Source organism: Heterodontus francisci, chromosome 3 (genome assembly GCF_036365525.1).
Source record: "Heterodontus francisci isolate sHetFra1 chromosome 3, sHetFra1.hap1, whole genome shotgun sequence".
NCBI lineage: Eukaryota > Metazoa > Chordata > Chondrichthyes > Heterodontiformes > Heterodontidae > Heterodontus > Heterodontus francisci.
This window is the reverse complement of record NC_090373.1, coordinates 90276268-90299309: the sequence shown is the minus strand read 5'-3', so window position 1 is coordinate 90299309 and position 23042 is coordinate 90276268. Positions and strand designations below refer to the sequence as shown.

The window sequence follows — 23042 nt, the reverse complement described above, 5'->3', positions numbered from 1 at the left end:
ATGTAACACAAAGCTAGAAGACGATGAAGCAGATGAAAGAGATCTAGAATGTTGAGCTGAACGATGGTAATGAGTGATCTTCTAGAGCAAAGTATAAGCATGTGTTCCACAATGTTGTTTTTGAGTATGTTCATGGAACCCGTAGCAAACTAGTAAGTGTTTTAACTCTGGGTCTAGAACTCTCATTTCTGATATATAGTCTAGGACTTCAGACTCAGTCTATCCCTACATTAGTATACAGGATCATCAACATAAAAGCCTTACAGATTACATATATAAAAGTAAAAACATACAGCATTAAACAACAAGCTACACTGTTCATCTCAATAATTGTACCAACACATCTTCCAGTTAATACTTTCATATATAAACATGATGTGTCAGGGACAGACAGATGCTTCATAGCATATTTTTAAATGAAATATTTCATTAAAAAATTCACATTTTTTTTTAGCACAAATAATGTATTGGGGAAATCATCTTTTGTAATAAAAACTGTTTGCGGTTGGGTTTTGGGTGAGCTGTTATCTGAAGAGAACATTTATGTCCAGAAAAGCATTAAGTATTCTATGGTAAAATGTCCAGAAGTGATGGCATCTTTTACCCCTCCATACTGAGCCACTACCCTCCTCTCTCCAGATAGCACAAATACTCATGAGTGCCACAGTCCATCTCCTCTGATTCAAATATTTATCCACTTTCCCTTAAGAAATAAAATGGTATCTGTCTCAACTATTCCCTGTGCAAACTATTCCATGTTCCAGTCATCCTCCGTGTGAAGAAATTTCTCCTGACCTCTCTCCTCACTCTCTCTTGGCAGCTTTAAATAGATAACTCCTCATCACTGAGCGCCCAACCAGAGGAACTAATCTTTCCCTGTTCATTCCATAAAAGCTCTTTCTAATTTTAAATCACCTCTTCGCCTTTTCTGGTTCAGTAAAAAAAAAATGTCTATCTATTTCATCTCATCTCATTATTAGTTTCCTATCTCCCGGTGAAAAGTAATCCAGCATAGTCAGTCTGGCTATCAATTGCACTGTCAGTGGGAGGACAAGCCTTTCTTGAAGGAAGGAATTTTCTTATCATTAGCTTTAAGTGGCAGTTACTTCAGCACCTCCCAATATCTGGTTTAACAGCAGACTGTTGAGGGTAGTGAACAGAGGGCATGTACATCCAATTAGTCAGGGAATGATGCAACATATAGAACAATGGATGCTGACAGAAGAAATGGAGGGTATGTTACAGCAAGTCATAAAATATTGAAATTTCTACATAAATAGGACTGACCAGAAAACTCATAAGTAACAAAGAAAGTTGTGACTGCTTTACAAATGTAAATATTCAAATTTCATAGCTCATAGATCTTCTAATTTGAATAAATGCAAAATACTGCGGATGCTGGAAATCTGAAATAAAAACAAGAAATGCTGGAAATACTCAGCAGGTCTGGCAGCATCTGTGGAGAGAGAAGCAGAGTTAACGTTTCAGTTCCGTGACCCTTCTTCAGAACTGGCAAATATTAGAAATGTGAAAGGTTATAAGCAAGTAAAGTGGGGGTGGGGCAAGAGATAACAAAAGAGGTGTCGACAAGGTCACAGAATAGCTGACCAGAAGGTCATGGAGCAAAGGCAAACAATATGTTAATGGTGTGTTGAAAGACAAAGCATTAGTACAGATAGGGTGTTAACGGACTGAAAATTGAACAGCCGCAAGTACAAACATGAAAAAAAAAGTGGGTAAGCAAACTGAACAAACTAAGATGAAATAAAATAAAATAAACACAAAAAATATAAAAAAAAATAAAAAAATAACTAAAAATAAAAGTAAATGGGGGGGGGGGGGGGGCCATCATGCTCTGGGGGGTCCATCATGCTCTGAAATTATTGAACTCAATGTTCAGTCCGGCAGGCTGTAGTGTGCCTAATCGGGAAATGAGATGCTGTTCCTCGAGCTTGCGTTGATGTTCACTGGAACACTGCAGCATTCTAATTTGAATGTTTGTGGCAAAATTTAAATAAATACCTTTACTGAGTATTTCTGTAGCCTTTATAGCCCAAGAAATGAAACAGTAATACATAATAAAACATACAGAAATAAAGCTCCAGAACAAGGATTAATAATAAAATTTGAAAGATTTACTTTTCCAATTGTAACGAAGCCAACTTTGCCAAAAAGTTACTGGGAACGAATCCCTCTTTGCCAGAAACCAATGATTTTACCTTCCACCAATCTCCTTCTCTGGAAAAAAAAGTGAGAAAAATTAAGTCAATTTTGGGATTACTGTGAAAATATTGATGTGGGTAATATGAGATTATTCATCTATGAAATTAAGCATTGGTATTATCTTTACATGATATTACTATTTCCTCCATTTGCATCAGATAACTTGCTGCAATTTATTGTGTTCTTGTGAAACTTATCCACCAGGATGCCTTTTAAAATATGAAGAAAACATACAGGTTAAATTTGTGGCATAAATATTTATCTCTGTTCTTCAAACCTCCCCAAAAAAGGCAAGCTCCAATTCCACTTGACTCAGTTATGAGTTGCCGTGTAAACTGTTGGTCTGTGAAATTTATCACAGAGAAAATCAATCCTCACACAGGTGGCCTCTTGAAGTCAGTGCCAAACATCACCATTCTTCCTCTATTTATTTCTTTTTCAGGTATAGTATAGCATTTTATATTTAATACCTCAGCAGTCAAGTCCTCTGAGTACTTCATCTACACAAAGAAACTAAAACACTCCAAATACACTGAACCAACAAGTCAAAGTAACAGAAGTAACATATTTTTTAAAAAGTCTAAACTTAAACTTTAGACCAAGCATGTGGTGAAAATATTGGCAGTTCAGACCTTTTTTAAAAAAAAACTGTTAACAATGCTTTATCATCTATACCTATCTACATGGACTATACCTGACCAGTGTGTACTTGATTCTGGTACTGGGGCAAAAGGTAGTAATAAAATGTATCATTATTCTCCCTAAAGACTACATCACCTTGATCGGTACAAAACAAAAAATGACAGAAAAATGACAAATTATATGAAAATTTTTTGCTTGTCTTAAACATTTAGATCAAATGAAATACATATCCAAAGGAGCTCATTTTCTTCCAAACCTAAACCACCTTTCATCAGCGAATGATTGTAGAATAAAGCATTTTGTTCAACAGCAGTAGCTGTAAAACAGAGCAAAGAAGCATCTTGCGAGGATACAAAGAATCTGACCAATGCACTGTAGTAATTAATGATGCATATCAGTGCACAATACTGGACTGTAAGTGGGACCATTCGATTCGCACAGAAACAAAAACTCAAAACTTACTAGTAACAACTTAACAGATAGAGGGGAAAAAATCTTTTAAACAATGCAAACACTTATGGTCCAAAATTTGCAGTCAGTGACAAAGTGATGGCACTCACCGCTGCCCATAAAGATCTAGTGATCTCTAGAGCGTGGACTTCTCCTTTCCCAACAATAATTTGAATCTAGCAGCAAGTCAAGGAGATCGCCTGGCATCCAGCAACAGTAATGTCAACAAACAGGATAAATAGCCAATCATATTGAAGAGTTCTCACATACAGAAAACCAGGAAGTAAAATTCACTGATTATGCTTCACTTTTTTATAAATTTTACAAAGAGCGAAATACAGATTGGAACGTAGGCACTAAAAGCTGAAGTATCAAACTTTCAAAAAATTTAAAACTATGGAATTTCTATCATAATGGAAAGAATTGACATTACACAAATATAAAATTAGTTTTCCAGGGCTAGAGAGGTTCTTCTGTAGTAGTTAAGACTTAGTACGTCATTAAAACTCAGTTACTTCTCATTAAGACATAACTCCTTTAGGGGTTTTTAATAGCAATATTGCAGTGCAAAAGGGGACGTTCTCGTTAGTTCAGTGATTTCTAAAGATAGCTGTTTGAGGGGACTTCAGCTGCACACCCTGTGAGGCAGCAGGGAATCACTGACAGGAACTTCTGGATTTCCATGTTTAACTGTGCATGTGTAGATGCCAGAAGTTGCTATCAGTTTCACAGTTGTAATGATGGTGAACAACTGCAAAAACCGGACCAGTATATCTCACTAATTTCACTGTATAAATACTGCATTCATAACTAACGCAACAATATTAACAGATAAACTTAGTACCACTCCTGTAGTATGCTGGCAGGTCCTCTCATTGTACGGGGTAGCCCACATTTAAAAGGCATCATCATTATCCTCCTACGTTATCCAAGACAGGTTAAGTATTACATTTCAGTGATTTGGAAGGAAAGCAGTTGCTTCTATTGAACCAAAAATAAAATACATTTACTTACTCTGTTATGATAATAAGTTGTTCACCTTTCTTCAAAGCCAGATCACGCTCACTTGTTGATTCATAGTCATACAATGCTACAGCTCTCTTTTCAGCTGAAAGAAAGGCCATCAAGTTGAGTTCCGCTGAGTTGTTACATGATTTTCTGATCCTGTGGTAAACAACTCCAATACCCAGTTTGTTAAGAAAGATGTTTTATCTTTATTTTTAATCTCTCTCTGCACCCCTGTCAGAGATTTTTCACAAACCTCACTACTCCAATCTTACCCCTCAGTTGGTGCAAACATGAGTATTTACTTGCAAAAATGCATCTAGATTGGCAACATGGAAATTTGGTGGTGTTTAAGTGAATAAAAGCAACAACAGAAATCACACTGTAACATCCAAAAGACATTTGAAAAGGAATATTCTATAGGCATTCAGAATGAATACCATTAGGGCACTATTACTGACAATTACACAATCTGGTGTGCCAGTAAAGTGATTTCCCTCAGCTTAATTCCAATAAAGTTTATATTCAGCTTGTGCCTTTTTGGTGTAGGTAAAATAGCTGTGCTTCTTTGTCGCCCTGCAGGCTGTTACAAACTTCCTCATTTCCCCAATGCACTTATTCACTTATGACACAGTTGTCAGTCTAAAGATTTTGCTTCATCTGTAATGCTGGTAGATTATAAGGGCACATTCTCTAGTCCTAGCAGCAAAGCAGCAGAAATGGAGCTTGTCAAGCATAATGCTTACTGACTTCCTGCAGGACATTTTGGTGTTAACCCTAATTAGTCATGTTACTGCAGCTTGCCAAGGGATGGGGTATTTGTACATGAAGGAGCCTTAAATTTAACAACTCTAATCTAAAGGATTAAGCCACTTAAAGATAAAGGGGCAGAGTTTCTGCTTTGGCTGCAATCCAGAAAATGTGTTTGAAATTGGGCTGTTTAAGTTACACTTCAATTTTCTGCTAAAATTAATTTGCATAATCACAAGAAAACTTTCCATGGATCAGAGAAATTAAATATTTTGATATGATAAAACTTCTAAAACATGCCTGTTCGTGCCAATGTGCCTAAAAAAAAGTGTATATTTTGAAGAGCCTTCCCAAACCAGCACAATCTGTGGAATCATATAATTTCAAACTGGGCACGTGGCCAGTTTTGTGAACAGAGCCTGATTCATTCAAGTTAAATCTTAAATAAGCATAAAAGATCAGAGAAAACTTGAGCACAAGTGATTTTGGGCATAACTCATTCACATTTTTCTCTGATCTTTTGCGCTGATTCAGCTGTTTCTGCCCTGATTGCTCTGGTGAAGCTAACGGAAACAAGCAGAAACTTGATCCCATAGGCCTCAGAAATCTACAACCATTCTGACACACTTTCACAGTAAGTTCAGTGAGAATCCATCAGAAGGGCCGGTATCTAGCTGGAACCCAGTTACGCCAGCTTCTGGCCTGTATAAGAATTCTCATTTGTCCTTGTAAAGGGCAAGGCCAAGACTCAGTTGTGGGGGACAAGAGTGGTGGCTAGTACAACTGGGGCATACCAGCCTCCTGAACAGTGAAAATGGGGCCCAACTGCGGATCCAGCCAGGGATTGTGGACAGGGTCTCCAAAGAGGCCCTTAAAATCAATTTGAAAGTATTTTTACTTGTACCCCACTTACAACTAAGCCACCATTCCAGCACCCTACCACTTGGCAAGCTACCCTTTGGCCAGATCAACCTCACTAAGAGTAGGCACCTTAAATACAACCCCAGTGTCATGGTGACTTGTCATTGGCATAGACAGCAAGGACTTTGTCCTGATTCCATGAAATTTGGCAGAGTCAGAGGTGTAGATTCTGGGTAGGCACATCTCAGCACTTACAATGGGATGCACCCAACAGGCTGTAAATATTTTAAACCTCTGTTTCCGTCTTTACAAATATCAGGAGGAAAAGCAGCAGGCAAAACTGACAAAATAAATATGGAAGCAGGAAAAGGAATCTGTGGATGAATGATGGAGTCTCACAGCACCCAAAATACCCCCAACCCTTCTTATTTCTAAGCATACATGATTGTAAGTGCAAGATAAATATCCAAGAAACGTAATAGATCAACAATGTCAAGCCTAGTTACATGAAAAAGGCACTGCAGTCGTATTCCCTGCATAAAAACCCGGGAATCAGTACACTGAGGATACTGACTTGAATAAAAATGCTGAAGAACCCCAAAACGTTTATTCATAACCAGTCTGTTCATGGTGTTTCCTGGAAAAGGGTTTTAATGGTTATTTCTTTTAACTTACATTTCTTTCTCTGGTTTTAGACCGTTATGGATAACGACTGCACAGTTACCATACACAGCATTACTTTTTAAATAAATAGAACTAGGCTAAAATATAGCCAAGTCCAACTAAAGGAAACCATTGGCTTATCAATAAAAAGCACCAAGTCTTATCCACAAGACAGAACCATGAAATTAGGCTTCTAAGTGAAACAAATTAATTATCTGACATCATCAAAGGCAATCCGACAAAATGTGATTACTGAGCTCATGTTGCAAATTCCTCTAACTAGTGCAAATTTTACGAGAAGCCAGTCATGTATTTGGCATTCATTTTCTTGTCTGCATAATTGACTGCATTAATCTCATTAACTTTTTATCACAACTACATTTTGCAATTCTACTAAATACGACAAAAATGGCCATATATTAAATGGCAAATTATTGGTTCATCTGTTATAAACTATTTGAAGGACAATATTAGCAGGTAATTTTCCAGTGATTAATTTATGCATTCGTAATCGCAACTCACTAATTCTTTACAGGACACACACCTTTCATGAACATAGGGAAGAATTTCAAGTCAGCTTCTGAAAGGTCAGACCATGGACAGAAAAAGAATTGTGGTCACTGCTCTAGTTACTTTTCTGTTCCACAGCAAGACATAAATTAAGGAAAGCAGACTTCTCTTGGCTGAAAATCCATGGCCCCAAGATACCAAATCACTGACCGAACACACTTGTCACAACTCCAGCACGTACATGGCAGAGGGGGTGCAAATTGGGTTAGGACCCGGATACACTGGCAGCTAATACAACGGATGAGGCCATGCATGCCAGGCCACCAAATGGTGATTGTGCTTCCCCACCTTAGAAGCACTTCCAATACAGTAGGAAAAGACTCCAAGAAGCTTATTTCCTGGATTCTCATGACCCAAGATTGCCACACTTTTGCTGCAATTTGGAGCTTGGGGAGAAGACTGCTATCTGCAATGTGCCCTACACCATGTACACCTACCAGACCGTTCAAATGGAATGTTCTCTCCCTGAGCCCACATATTCTGGCAGGATCAGGACCAAAGCTCATCAGCAAGCACATTTCAACACTTGCACTGGGATGGAATCTCATAAGCCTTGCGCCACCTTATATCTGAAGTGCTGAATTACAAAGAACAAAGAACAAAGAAAATTACAGCACAGGAACAGGCCCTTCAGCCCTCCAAGCCTACGCCGATCCAAATCCTCTATCTAAACCTGTCACCTATTTTCTAAGGGTCTGTATCTCTTTACTTCCTGCCCATTCATGTATCTGTCTAGATACATCTTAAAAGACGCTATCGTGCCCGCGTCTACCACCTCTGCTGGCAAAGCGTTCCATGCACCCACCACCCTCTGCATAAAGAAATTTCCACGCATATCCCCCCGAAACTTTTCCCCTTTCACTTTGAACTCGTGTCCCCTTGTAATTGAATCCCCCACTCTGGGAAAAAGCTTCTTGCTATCCACCCTGTCTATACCTCTCATGATTTTGTACACCTCAATAAGGTCCCCCCTCAACCTCCGTCTTTCTAATGAAAATAATCCTAATCTACTCAACCTCTCTTCATAGCTAGCGCCCTCCATACCAGGCAACATCCTGGTGAATCTCCTCTGCACCCTCTCCAAAGCATCCACATACTTTTGGTAATGTGGCGACCAGAACTGCACGCAGTATTCCAAATGTGGCCGAACCAAAGTCTTATACAACTGTAACATGACCTGCCAACTCTTGTACTCAATACCCCGTCCGATGAAGGAAAGCATGCCGTATGCCTTCTTGACCACTCTATTGACCTGCGTTGCTACCTTCAGGGAACAATGGACCTGAACACCCAAATCTCTCTGGACATCAATTTTCCCCAGGACTTTTCCATTTACTGTATAGTTCACTCTTGAATTGGATCTTCCAAAATGCATCACCTCGCATTTGCCCTGATTGAACTCCATCTGCCATTTCTCTGCCCAACTCTCCAGTCTATCTATATTCTGCTGTATTCTCTGACAGTCCCCTTCACTATCTGCTACTCCACCAATCTTAGTGTCGTCTGCAAACTTGCTAATCAGACCACCTATACTTTCCTCCAAATCATTTATGTATATCACAAACAACAGTGGTCCCAGCACGGATCCCTGTGGAACACCACTGGTCACACGTCTCCATTTTGAGAAACTCCCTTCCACTGCTACTCTCTGTCTCCTGTTGCCCAGCCAGTTCTTTATCCATCTAGCTAGTACACCTTGGACCCCATGCGCCTTCACTTTCTCCATCAGCCTACCATGGGGAACCTTATCAAACGCCTTACTGAAGTCATTGTATATGACATCTACAGCCCTTCCCTCATCAATCAACTTTGTCACTTCCTCAAAGAATTCTATTAAGTTGGTAAGACATGACCTTCCCTGCACAAAACCATGTTGCCTATCACTGATAAGCCCATTTTCTTCCAGATGGGAATAGATCCTATCCCTCAGTATCTTCTCCAGCAGCTTCCCTACCACTGATGTCAGGCTCACCGGTCTATAATTACCTGGATTATCCCTGCTACCCTTCTTAAACAAGGGGACAACATTAGCAATTCTCCAGTCCTCTGGGACCTCACCCGTGTTTAAGGATGTTGCAAAGATATCTGTTAAGGCCCCAACTATTTCCTCTCTCGCTTCCCACAGTAACCTGGGATAGATTCCATCCGGACCTGGGGACTTGTCCACCTTAATGCCTTTTAGAATACCCAACACTTCCTCCCTCCTTATGCCGACTTGACCTAGAGTAATCAAACATCTGTCCCTAACCTCAACATCCGTCATGTCCCTCTCCTCGGTGAATACCAATGCAAAGTACTCGTTTAGAATCTCACCCATTTTCTCTGACTCCACGCATAACTTTCCTCCTTTGTCCTTGAGTGGGCCAATCCTTTCTCTAGTTACTCTCTTGCTCCTTATATATGAATAAAAGGCTTTGGGATTTTCCTTAACCCTGTTTGCTAAAGATATTTCATGACCCCTTTTAGCCCTCTTAATTCCTCGTTTCAGATTGTGCCTGCAATCCCGATATTCTTTCAAAGCTTCGTCTTTCTGCAGCCGCCTAGACCTTATGTATGCTTCCTTTTTCCTCTTAGCTAGTCTCACAATTTCACCTGTCATCCATGGTTCCCTAATCTTGCCATTTCTAATTGTTGTGATTCAAAAGGGAAGGAGAGTTTTTTGTTAAATTGAGAACCTAGGTGAAAAGCCAAAGGTGCAAGGCACACCCAAGTTTAAAAGTGTAGGAAGATACGTTGAGAAGGAGCAATTAGGTGATGCCAAACTTGGATTTTAAAATTATGCATATTGTACAAGAAAGGGAAGACTGGAGGAGGTATGGAGTTCTACAGATTTAAGGTACTAGGAAAGAATGGGTTGGAGTACGAGATGGCAGGATAGATCCCGATTTAAAGAAAATAAGAAAGAGAGTGTAGCATACAGTATTACCGATATGTAAAATGTGCCATTATACACAGACTTCATCCCCAGGTTTCATGCTGCACTACAGCACCAAATTTGAAAAGACTAAGAGAAAAGGTGGGATAATTCAGGAAGTGTTGGGTGGGTTTGCTAAACGTTGGAATGTTAGATAGAGCCAAATATTTTGATTTTGAAAGGCTATAAATGGTAGAAGGAAAGGAGGCATGAGGTTAGAGGTCCAAGGAAAGAATTAATAAGAATAGGAAACTATATAAGTCTTGATTTCAACACAAGGGAACAACACATGTCGAATATGTATTCGAATTTTTACATTATAATAAAAGTCTACACTTATGTGGAAACACATTGATTACCAACATAAACCATAAATTTTTTAGCAGTGTTTATTTATCAAGGTAACATTTTACAGCCAAGAAACACATAGTGGGCTGGATTCTATACAGCCCTCGATGTCGGGATCTGTGGCGGGGGATGGGGGGGTGGTGGGGTTGTGATGATGGCCCGAATAAAGCCAACCATGGACCTCAACGCCAGCAGGGCCCAGCCCAACATTGCCAGCGGCGGCAAGGCCTCGTGGCAGCCCCCCCCCCCCCACCACTCAGCAACGGGACCGAAATTTAAATATTTAAATAAATTACAATACCTGAATTAACGTCTCTCCTGTCGCCTCCTAATGTCCCACCGCGATCTTCACCCCGGCAGCTGACATTGCCACGCCTTTGGATCCCCTTCTGGGATCCATGGTGGGGAGGGGGAACGAGGTAAGTTTCTCATTTTGGGAGGGAGGGGGATTGGGTCAAACTAGTATCATGGGTGTAGGGGATAGTGCGAAGGGTTATACTGTAAAGTTTATGCAGTTGCAGGGGGAAGGGCAAATAATTAGCTTAACTGTTATTGGGGAAAAGAGATTTTTTTTTTCATTTAATCTATCTTTAAATATTTATATTTTCCGGGAGGGCTAACAGCCCTTCAAAAATAGCGTCAGCGCCTGTGCACAGACAGCTGCGGCCATTGCCGGGGACGGACAGTCCATTCCCTCCACGTGATCGGGGGGGTGGGGTGACCTACCCCAGCTATTTAAATCAGCCACCATGCTTGGAATCATGGCGGCTCTTTGGCATGTGGCCCACACGCTTGGGCCGCCATTTTTTTCACCCGTCACCGATTTATAGAATCCATCCCAGTAAGAGAGAATCACACATGTGGCACTCAGTGCATAAAGTAAAAAAAAACTTACCCTGAGAGTCTCCAAGTGATGGAACCTGAATATCAAAGTGAACATGTAAAAGAAGTAATTAGTTTCATGGGAGGTAGTTCCTCATTAAAATAATTTCATAATTAAGTGAACACAAATGAACAGAGCTTTTCCCTTCAAGTAACTGGAATGTCAAGACTGTTTTTTAAATATTAATGGAAACCCAGAGTAATTAATGTCAGCTATCATAGTTCAGATGAGTATGAGTATGACATTGATAGTTCCCTGAAGTTGCATTTCAAAATTAGTGTCTTGACTTTACTGAAAGGACTTCCCTCTTGTAATAGAAGCAAAACTATTGATTTAGATGTTGAGCCAGAATGGCACGTACTGTGAAAGTCTAATTATTCTGTAAATGGTATTCATGCAGAGGAGCATGATTTTTGGAGACAGCAAGCTTTGGTGGTGTTACAACTTCTAAAGCACGAAAAACCATTGTTTCATGATTTGACATAGGGTGGCACAGTGGTTAGCACTGTAGCCTCACAGCTCCAGCGACCTGGGTTCAGTTTAAGGTACTGTCTGTGCGGAGTTTGCAAGTTCTCCCTGTGACCGTGTGGGTTTTCTCCGGGTGCTCCGGTTTCCTCCCACAGCCAAAGACTTGCAGGTTGATAGGTAAACTGGCCATTGTAAATTGCCCCTAGTGTAGGTAGGTGACATGGGATTAATGTAGGATTAGTATAAAATGGGTGGTTGATGGTCGGTACAGACTTGGTGGGCCGAAGGGACTGGTTCACAGCTGTATCTCTCTATGACTCTAATGCTGAAATGCAGATGGGCAAAAAATAATCTAGTTCTAAGAAAAAAAGTAAAAGAACTTGCATTTATATTACCCCTTTCACAACATCAGAATGTCCCAAAGCGCTTTATGGCTAATGGAGTATTTTTAAAATGGATTTACTATTGTGAATGTAGGAAATATAGCAGCCAATTTTTGCACAGCAAGGTCCAACAAACAGCAATAGGATTATGACCAGATGACCAGTTTTAATGATGTTGGTTGAGTGATAGTTATTAGTTAGGATATTGGAGAGAACTCCCATGCTCTTTTTCATATAGTTCCATGGGATATTTTAACCACAGAAAACAGATTGGGCCTGGTACTGCACTGAGGTATCAGCTTGGATTACGTGTTCAGGTTGCATGGGGTGGGTCTCGAATCTACAACCATTTGACTCAGTGATGAGAATGCTACCATGGAGCCAAGGTTGACACTTTAAAATAACAGCTTGTTGGGAGTTAACATTTATGCAGCTCTGCAGAGATGAAAATGTCCAAATATCAATGAAGTATTTTCTAAATTGATGTCATCAAAAAGCTATGAGGCTTTTTTCTTATTCGTTCATGGGATGTGGGCGTCGCTGGATAGGCCAGCATTTGTTGCCCATCCCTAATTGTCCTTGTGAAGGTGCTGGTGAGCTGCCGTCTTGAACCGCTGCAGTCCTTGGGGTGTAGGTACACTGACAATGCTGTTAGGAAGGGAGTTCCAGGAATTTGACCCAGCGACAGTGAAGAAATGGTGATATAGTTCCATGTCAGGATGGTGTGTGGCTTGGAGGGGAACTTGCAGGTGGTGGTGTTCCCATGCATCTGCTGCACATTTCCCTCTAGGTGGTAGAGGTCGCAGATTTAGAAGGCACTGTCGAAGGAGCTTTGGTGAGCTGCTACAGTGCATCTTGTAGATGGTACACAGTTGCCACTGTGCGTCGGTGGTGGAGAGAATGAATGTTTGTGGATGGGGTGCCAATCAAGTGGGCTGCTTTGTCCTGGATGGTGTCGAGCTTCTTGAGTGTTGTTAGAGCTGCACCCATCCAGGCAAGTGTAGAGTATTTCATCACATTGCTGACTTGTGCCTTGTGGACTGACACTGGGGAGCCACGAGGTGAGTTACTCACTGCAGAATTCCCAGCCTCTGACCTGCTCTTGTAGCCACAGTATTTGTGTGGCTGGTCCAGTTCAGTTTCTGGTCAATGGCAACCCCTAGGATGCTGACAGTGGGGGATTCAGTGATGGTAATGCCATTGAACATCAAGGGGAGATGTTTCGAGTCTCTCTTGTTTAAGATAATCATTGTCTGGTACTTAAGTGGCAAGTAACATTCGTGCCACACATCAGCCTAAGCCTGCATGTTGTCTTGCTGCATCTGGACATGGGCTGCTTCAGTTTCTGAGAAGTCAGGAATGGTGCTGATCATTGCGCAATCATCAGTGAACATCCCCACTACTGACCTTATGATAGAGGGAAGTCATTGATGAAGCAGCTGAAGATGATTGGGCCTAGGACAATGTCCTGAGGAACACCTGTAGTGATGTCCTGGAGCTGAGATGATTGACCTCCAACAACCACAACCATCTTCCTTTGTGCTGGGTATGACTCCAACCTGCGGAGAGTTTTCCCCCTCATTCCCACTGACTCCAGTTTTTCTATGAGGTTTATATTTGTAATTGAGAATGAAAAGGAGAGAAATCGTTCAGAAGCGAGACCAGAAGCCGCAGCAGTGAGAGCGGGAACAGGCGAGAGGAGCCGGGATATAAAAGAGCGGAGACCCGATACCCGAGACCAGAAGCAGCGGCAGCGAGAGCGGGAACAGGCGAGAGGAGCCGGGAAATAAAAGAGCCGATAACCGAGACCAGAAGCAGTGGCAGCAAGAGTGGGAACAGGCAAGAGGAGCCGGGATGTAAAAGAGCCGAGGCCCGAGACCAGAAGCAGTGGCAGCGAGAGTGCTGTGTTCTGTTCAGTGGAACTGTGGACCTGCTTGACCAACAAAATCGAAGTGTGACGTCACAGGAGAGCTGGTAAGTGATTGGTGGGTATTTCTTCCGTCTCTCTTTTTTGTTTTGGCCAACTGATTTAAATCAGGAGACGTCATTACAGGTTAAGAGTACACTTAAATAATTCATTTTTTTTTTAAATACTGAGATCCAAATTAATTAATTAAATAGAATAGGGATGTTTGGGCAGGTGATGTTTTGCAGCTGTAGTATGTGGGAGCTGGTGGACGGTGGTGCGATCCACGGTGACCACATCTGCAGCAAGTGTTGACTGCTCGAAGACATTTGGCTCAGAGTTGATGAGCTGGAGTCTGAGTTGCGGACACTGTGACACATCAGGGAGGGGGAGAGTTGCCTGGACACTGCATTTCAGGAGACAGACACCCCTTAGATTAATTACATCAAATTTGGACCATGGTCAGGGACAGGAGGGTGTGACTGCTAGTGAGGCAAGTATGGGGATCCAGAATTTAGCTTTGGAGGAGCGTCAGTCAGTGCCCTTATCCAATAGGTACAAGGTTCTTGCTTCCAGTGTGGACGAGGGCACAGACTGCAGGGAGGATCAGCGAACTGACCACAGCACCGTGGTTCAGAGCATCGTTCAAGTGGGGGGAGAAAAGAGAAATGTAGTTGTAATAGGGGATAGCATAGTTAGAAGAATAGATACTGTTCTCTGCAGCAAAGATAGAGAGTCCTGAAGGCTGTGTTGCTTACCTGGTGCCAAGGTTAAGGACATCTCTTCTGGGCTAGAGACGAACTTGGAATGGAAGGGAAAGGATACAGTTGTGGTCCACGTAGGTACCAGTGACATAGGTAGGACTAGGAAAGAGGTTCTGCTGAGGGACTATGAGCAGCTCGGGGCTAAATTAAAAAGCAGAACCACAAAGGTAATAATCTCCGGATTACTACCTGAGCCACGTGCAAATTGACATAGGGTAAATAAGATTAGAGAGGTAAATGCTGGGCTCAAAGATTGGTGTGGGAGAAATGGTTCCGATTCATGGGACATTGACACCAGTACTGGGGAAAGAGAGAGCTGTTCCATTGGGATGGGCTTCATTTAAACCATGCTGGGACCAGTGTCCTGGCGAATCGCATAACTAGGGTTGCAGATAAGGCTTTAAACTAAATAGTGGGGGGGTTCAATTGAAGGGAAGTTGAAAAAGTCGAAAGGTAACGAGGGAGCATAGGTGCAAGGCAGTGAAGGGGCATACATTAATCAGAGAGTGACAGGAAGGGACAGAGAATACAAGCATAAGAGTTCTTTTCTTTCTTTCTTTCTTTTCTTTTGGGCCTCCTTATCTCGAGAGACAATGGATACGCGCCTGGAGGTGGTCAGTGGTTTGTGAAGCAGCGCCTGGAGTGGCTATAAAGGCCAATTCTGGAGTGACAGGCTCTTCCACAGGTGCTGCAGAGAAATTTGTTTGTCGGGGCTGTTGCACAGTTGGCTCTCCCCTTGCGCCTCTGTCTTTTTTCCTGCCAACTACTAAGTCTCTTCGACTCGCCACAATTTAGCCCTGTCTTTATGGCTGCCCGCCAGCTCTGGCGAATATATACAGCAGAAATTAGAACCAGAGTAGGTAAAATGGTAAAAAGTCAAAGCTTAAGGCTCTTTATCTGAATATAGCATTTCTAACAAGATAGATGAGCTGACGGCACAAATAGAAATAAATGAATATGATTTGATATCTATCACAGAGACGTGGTTGCAGGATGACCAGGACTGAAAACTCAATGTTCAAGGATACTCGACGCTCCGGAAGAATAGGCAGAAAGGAAAAGGAGGTGGGGTAGCTTTGTTATTAAAGGAAGGGATCAGTGCAGTTGTGAGTAATTATGTAAGTGTGATAGATCGTGATGTAGAATCAGTTTGGGTGGAAATAAGGAATACCAAGGGAAAGAAATCACGGGTGGGAGTGGTCTATAGGCCCCCAAGGAGTTGCCTCTCTGTAGGACAAAATATTAATCAGGAAATAGCGGAGGCGTGTAAAAAGGGGTGATTTTAATCTGCATATAGACTGGACAAATCAAATTGGCAAGGGTGACATGGAAGACGAATTTGTAGAGTGCATCAGGGATTGTTTCTTAGAACAATACTTTGCAGAACCTACCCGGGAACAGGCTATTTTAGATTTGGTATTGTGTAATGAGGTAGGATTAATAAGAGATCTCGTAGTTAAGGATCCTCTAGGGGGAAGCGATCATAACATGGTAGAATTTCAAATTCAGTTTGAGGGTGAGCAACTCGGGTCCCAAACCAGTGTCTTCAACTTAAACAAGGGCAATTACAGAGGTATGAAGAAAGAGTTGTCTGAAGCAGGCTGGGAAAATAGACTAAAGGGAAAGTCTGTAGCTGGGCAGTGGCAGACTTTTAAGCAGATATTATATAACACTCAGCGAACATTTATCCCGGTCAGAAGGAAGGACTCGATGAAAATGATGAACCACCCATGGATAACAAAGGAAGTTAAGGAGAGTATCAAATCAAAAACAAAGGCGTACAAAGCGGCAAAAGCTAGTGGTAGGCCAGAGGATTGGGAATTTTATAGAAACCAGCAGCAGATGACTAAAAAACTAATAAAGAGGGAGAAAATTGATTATGAGAGTAGATTGGCAAGAAATATAAAAACAAACATTAAGAGCTTCTACGGGTATATAAAAAAGGAAGAGAGTAGCTAAAGTAAGTTTGGGACCCTTAGAGGATGAGACTAGGGAATTAATAACAGGGAACCGGGAAATGGCAGATAATTTAAACTAATATTTTGCATCAGTCTTCACGGTGGAGGACATTATAAACATCCCAACAATAATAGATGAGCAAAGTGTAAATGGGAGGGAGGAACTTGTAACAATCTCTATCACAAGGGAAAAGGTGCTGGACAAACTGATGACACTAAAGGCAGACAAGTTGCCAGGACCTGATGGCCTGCATCCAAGGGTTTTAAAAGAAGTGGCTGCAGAGATAGTGGAGGCATTGGTCATAATATACCAAAACTCACTGGATTCCGGTAGGGTACCAGCAGATTGGAAAACTGCTAATGTGACGCCCCTATTCAAGAAAGGAGGGAGACAGAAAGCAGGAAACTATAGACCAGTTAGCTTAACGTCTGTCATTGGGAAAAGGCTAGAGTCCATTATTAAAGAAGAAATAGCAGGACATTTAGAAAAACATAATGTAATCAGACAGAGTCAAAATGGTTTTATAAAGGGGAAATCATGTTTGACAAATTTGTTTGAGTTCTTTGAGGATATAACAAGCAGAGATTATAAAGTGGAACCGGGAGGTGTAGTACATTTGGATTTTCAGAAGACGTTCGATAAGGTGCCACATAAAAGGTCATTGCACAAAATAAGAGCTCAGGGTATTGGGGGTAATGTGTTGGCATGGATTGAGGATTGGCTAACACACAGAAGGCAGGGAGTCGGGATCAATGGTTCTTTTACAGGTTGGAAAGCCATAACTAGTGGGGTGTCACAAGGATCGATACTAGGGCGTCAACTATTTACTGTCTAGATTAATGACTTGGAGGAAGGGACAGAGTGTAGTGTATCCAAATTTGCTGATTTGCTGATGATACAAAAATAGGTGGGAAGGCATGTTGTGATGAGGACACAAAGAATCTGCAAAGGGATATAGATAGGTTAAATGAGTGGGCAAAAACTTGGCAGATGGAGTTCAATGTGGGAAAGTGTGAGGTCATCCACTTTGGTAGGAAGAATAAAAAGGCAGATTATTATTTAGATGGAGAAAGACTACAAAATACTGCAGTACAGAGGGATCTGGGTGTTCTTCTACATGAAACACAAAAAGTTAGCATGCAGGTGCAGCATGTACTTAGGAATGCAAATGGAATTTTGGCTTTTATTGCTAGGGGGTTTAGTTTAGTTTAGTTTAGAGATACAGCTCTGAAACAGGCCCTTCGGCCCACCGAGTCTGTGCCGACCATCAACCACCCATTTATACTAATCCTACACTAATCCCATATTCCTACCACATCCGCACCTGTCCCTATATTTCCCTACCACCTACCTATACTAGGGGCAATTTATAATGGCCAATTAACCTATCAACCTGCAAGTCTTTGGCATGTGGGAGGAAACCGGAGCACCCAGAGGAAACCCACGCAGACACAGGGAGAACTTGCAAACTCCACACAGGCAGTACCCAGAATTGAACCTGGGACGCTGGAGCTATGAGGCTGCGGTGCTAACCACTGCGCCACTGGGTTAGAGTTTAAAAATAGGGAAGTCTTGTTACAACTGTACAGAATGTTGGTGAGGCCACACCTGGAGTACTGCGTACAGTTTTGCAGGATATACTAGCATTGCAGGCAGTTCAGAAAACGTTCACTAGGCTGATTCCTGGGATGAAGGGGTTGTCTTATCAAGAACGGCTAAACAGGTTAGGCCTTTATTCATTGAAGTTTAGAAGAATGAGAGGTGAACTTATTGAAACATATAAGATTTTAAGGGGGCTTGACAGGGTAGATGTTAAGAATATGTTTCCACTGGTGGGGGATTTCGAACTAGGGGACAAAATTACAGAATAAGCGGCACACATTTAAAACTGAGATGCAAAGGAATTTCTTCTCTCAGAGGGTGGTGAATCACTGGAATTCTCTACCTCAGAGAGTTGTGGAGGCTAGGTCACTAAATGTATTTAAGGATAAGGTAGATAGATTTTTGAAATCTTGGGGAGTCGAGGGTTATGCGGAGCAGGCCCGGAAGGCGAGTTGAGGCCTGGGACAGATCAGCCATGATTTTATTGAATGGCGGGGCAGGCTTGAGGGGCTGAATGGCCTACTCCTGCTCATACTTCTTATGTTCTTATGTAAATTCTTTTCCACGCTATTCAAATATGCTCATTAGGTCAAACAAAAGGATCAGGGTGTGATAGGGCAGGATTTTCCTTCTGGGGTGGAAAATAGATGTCAGGACTGTTGCCAGGTTCCAATCCCACCCCAGGGGAAAACAGTCAGTCACTGTCCCCGAATTTCATAAGGGGACGCCCCTAACTGACTTGGAAGCAGGCTTGATGGACAATTATATAATAAAAGCAAAATACTGCGAATGCTGGAAATCTGAAATAAAAACAAGAAATGCTGGAGCCACTCAGCAGGTCTGGCAGCATCCGTGGAAAGAGAAGCAGAGTTAACGTTTCGGGTCAGTGACCCTTCTTCGGAACTCGGAGTTCATCACCCTCATAGGCAGCGACTTCCAGGTTATTACCACTCACTGTGTAAAAAAGTTCTTCCTCACATTCCACCCTGTATTTTTTGCCCAAAACCTTAAATTTGTGCCCCCTAGTCCTTGTACTATCATCTAACTGGAACAGCTTTTCTTTGCCTTTCTTATCTTAATCTGTTATGATCTTGCGTACCTCTATCAACTCTCCCCTCAATCTCCTTTGCTCCAAGGAGAACAAGCCTGGCTTGCAGCTAAAATTGCTCATCGCTGGAACCATTCGGGTAAATCTCCTTTGCACCCTCTCAAGGACTCTCAGATCCTTCCTAAAGTGTGGTGACCAGAACTGGATGCAATACTCTCGATGTGGCCTAATCAGGGGTTTTGTACTATGAAGCCCAAGATCACATATGCTTAGCTAATTATTCTCTCAATATGTCTTGCCACCTTCAAAGATCTGTGCACATGAACCCCCAGGTCCTGCTGCCCCTGTACACTCTTTGGAACTGTGCCATTTAGTTTATATTGCCTCTCCCTATCCTTTCTGCCAGAATGCACCACCTCACACTTCTCTGTATTAAATTTAATCTGCCACTTGTCAGCCCCCATTCTGCTAACCTATCCATGTCCTGTTGCAGTTGGTTGGTATTATCCTCTCGGTTTGCCACATCTCCAAGTTTGGTATCATAGGCAAATTTTGAAATTTTACTCTGTATTCCAATATCCAAGTCATATCAAAAAAGCAGTGGTCCTAGTACTGACCCTTGGGAAACACCAAAGTCTACCATCCTCCAGTATTACAGTAGGAAAGAACTTGCATTTATATAATAATTTTCACATTCTCAGGATGTTGTTCACAACCAATGTATTACTTTTGAAGTATTGTGTTGTTTTGTAACCACAATGTCACAAAAACAATAAAATGCTTGCCCAGTTAATCTGTTTTAGGTGATATTGATTGAGGAATGAATGTTACTCAATTAATCTGATTTTGGTTTAGTAAGTGACCATTGGCAAGGACATCAGGAGAACTCCCTGCACTTCTTTGATAAAGTAGCATGGGTTCTTTTGCACCTACCCTCGGTTTAGCAACTTATCCACTTCTAACATACACTTTTTCATTACTGCCCTGGAGTATTAACGTAGACTGTGTACTGAAGTCTGAAGTGGGGTTTAGGACCGATAACTTTCTGACTCAGAGGCAAGATTGCTACTACTGAGCCAAGGCAAACACTTATTAATACCTACAGAATGGATCACATAGAAGATGCAAGGCTATCTTGGAGTGGTCGGGATGAGAAATGGAAAACAAAATGATATATAGACAAAACAAAAGATTATGAATGTCGGAATGTAAAAAGAAATGAGAAAATGCCAGCAATGCAGTTCATTGATCTGAAAGGGAATGACAGGTCAATTTTTATGGTGGGTTACTCTTCATCACAGATATAGAAGACTGTATAGATGATCGATCTTTCTTTTTCAGATGCTGGCTGACCATTGTGCATTTCCAGCATTTCTATTCTTACTTTAAACACTTCTGTAATATACCTTAAAGGTCTAAGAAAAAGGAAAAACATAAATATCCTTCTGGCTGTACTCACGTGCTGTGGTAATGAACTAATTGGCATGTGCAGCTCATTAGCCTGGCCCCTGTGGTTGAAGCTTTTTTTACTGCTCGTGGCACAGCCCATCCTTTCTGAAACAAAAAGATAGAAACTAATTGATTCGCTAATGAATGTTTGACAGATAAATCCAATCACTGTGCCTCTAACCGTGGGTCCAGCTGTTCAATTAACCAATAAGTCATCTTTCTGTTAATACACCACAGATTGCTATCGGCAACATCCTTTTTGCCAACACGGAAACTTGAGAAGTGAAAATTCATCAAAAATATACTCTAAGTGCAGCGGATGGGCTGAATTAAACCAGTCAGGTTTGTGGCCTTTCATGCTGGGTAGATTGAGCTGTGGTCAGGCAAGTATGCGTGACAGATTGAAACTCAGCAACATAACATGTGTTTTTCACTAGTACATAACTTCAGTGTGATCTCATTTTTTTTTACCTCAATTTCCTCCACTCATCAAAAGACTGTTTCTTCAACTGGTTAAGGTCTCACAGCAACAGGCATCCTCCAGATTGTTACCCAGATGGCAATTATTAATGCATGAGCCTTAACAATGACTGTTGGTAGGCTATTCAACCATTTAGACCCTCGTAGCTGAGACTGATCTAATCCCCACCTGAAATCCACACTTCCAGCAGGGATCATTGTATAGAAACTAGCAACAGAACCAATAGCCAATTTTCCTGGTCCCAAACGAGGCACCGAGGCCTATTATAGTACCACGTTGGCAGAAATATGCAGCTTCAGCACAGGCCGCAGATTAACCCTGGGACTTCCTGGGCTGTACGACTCAGCTATTCCTTTGATAAACCTATAGAGCCATGAGGAAAGCCCTCACCCGCAAATGCAATGCCAACTTTAATGCTTTCATGCGTGTGATCATCTAGATATCCCATTACCATTCCCACCTTCTCAATGATTGCTGAGTGGAAAAGGAACACAGATCAGAGATAGGGCTAGAGCACTAGAAGTGCAGGATCAGTGAATTTATCTTTATATCCAAACAAGTCAGGTAATCATTAGCAATTTCAATTATAGATGCACGCTTTTAAATTTACAGTTTTAAAAACATAACATATGGATTGATATTTTACAATGAACTGTGCTGATATAGAAATATTCTTCCATTAAACCAGGAAAATCATCTGCTCACTTGCAAGGCTGAAAAGTTAGCTAATCTCAGCCATGGTGGCACTAGGGATGCTAAAATACGCCTCATTGCCTGGGCTAGAGAGGACAAATTCAGCCAAGCTTTCTGCTACTGAACACTGTCCAGTGAATGTTATCGGAAATTGTGCATGAAGTGGGGACAAGATCAGGCTCACTTGTGAAGTTCCTTTGCTCCACCCACAACAGTTACACAGCCTGCTGGTATGCACTGTTTAGGTTCACAGATGAAGCTTAATTGTTTAGGTAGAGTACCAGAGCTTATAGGAACATAGGACCATAGGAGCAGGAGTAGGCCATTCAGCCTGTCGAGCCTGCTCTGCCATTTAATTAGATCATGGCTGATCATCCACCTCAATGCCTTATTCCCACAATATCCCCATATCCCTTGATCTCACTGGTATCCAGATATTCATTGATTTCTGTCTTGAGCATGCTCAATGATTGAGCTTCCACAGCCTTCTGGGGTAGAGAATTCCAAAGATTCACCACGCTCTGATTGAAGAATTTCCTCCTCATCTCAGTTTTAAAAGGCTCCCCCTTATTCTGAGACTGTGTCCCCTTGCTCTAGACTCACCAGCCAGAGGAAACATCCTATCACACCTTCTAAGAATCCACCCTGTCACACCTTCTAAGAATTTTTCCAGTTTCAATAAGATCACCTCTCATTCTTTAAAACACTATAGAATACAGGCCCAGTTTCCTCAATCTCTCCTCATAAGACATCCGTCTCCTCTGCCATCCCAGAGATTAGTCTGGTGAACCTCCATTGCACTCCCTCTGTGGCAAGTATATCCTTTCTTAGATGAGGAGACCAAAACTGTACACAATACTCACCAAGGCTCTATACAATTTCAGCAAGACATTTTTACTCCTGTACAAAAATTCCCTTGCAATGAAGGCCAACATATCATTTGCCTTCCTAATTGCTTGCTGCACCTGCATGCCAACTTT

General features: G+C 41.7%; 1 protein-coding gene across 3 annotated transcripts in view; it reads right to left on the bottom strand.

Moving 5' to 3' along the window:
- Positions 1–23042, bottom strand: part of LOC137358266 (proto-oncogene tyrosine-protein kinase LCK-like) — a 134116-nt gene that overhangs the window by 82776 nt on the left and 28298 nt on the right. For all 3 annotated transcript variants that reach the window (XM_068024173.1, XM_068024181.1, XM_068024191.1), the window contains exons 2-5: positions 20899–20993; positions 11322–11346; positions 4330–4423; positions 2140–2238 (exon numbers count right to left, since the gene is read on the bottom strand). In XM_068024173.1, coding sequence (XP_067880274.1) covers positions 2140–2238; positions 4330–4423; positions 11322–11346; positions 20899–20988 — 308 coding nt within the window. In that variant the 5' untranslated portion in view covers positions 20989–20993. The remainder of the gene's footprint in view (positions 1–2139; positions 2239–4329; positions 4424–11321; positions 11347–20898; positions 20994–23042) is intronic.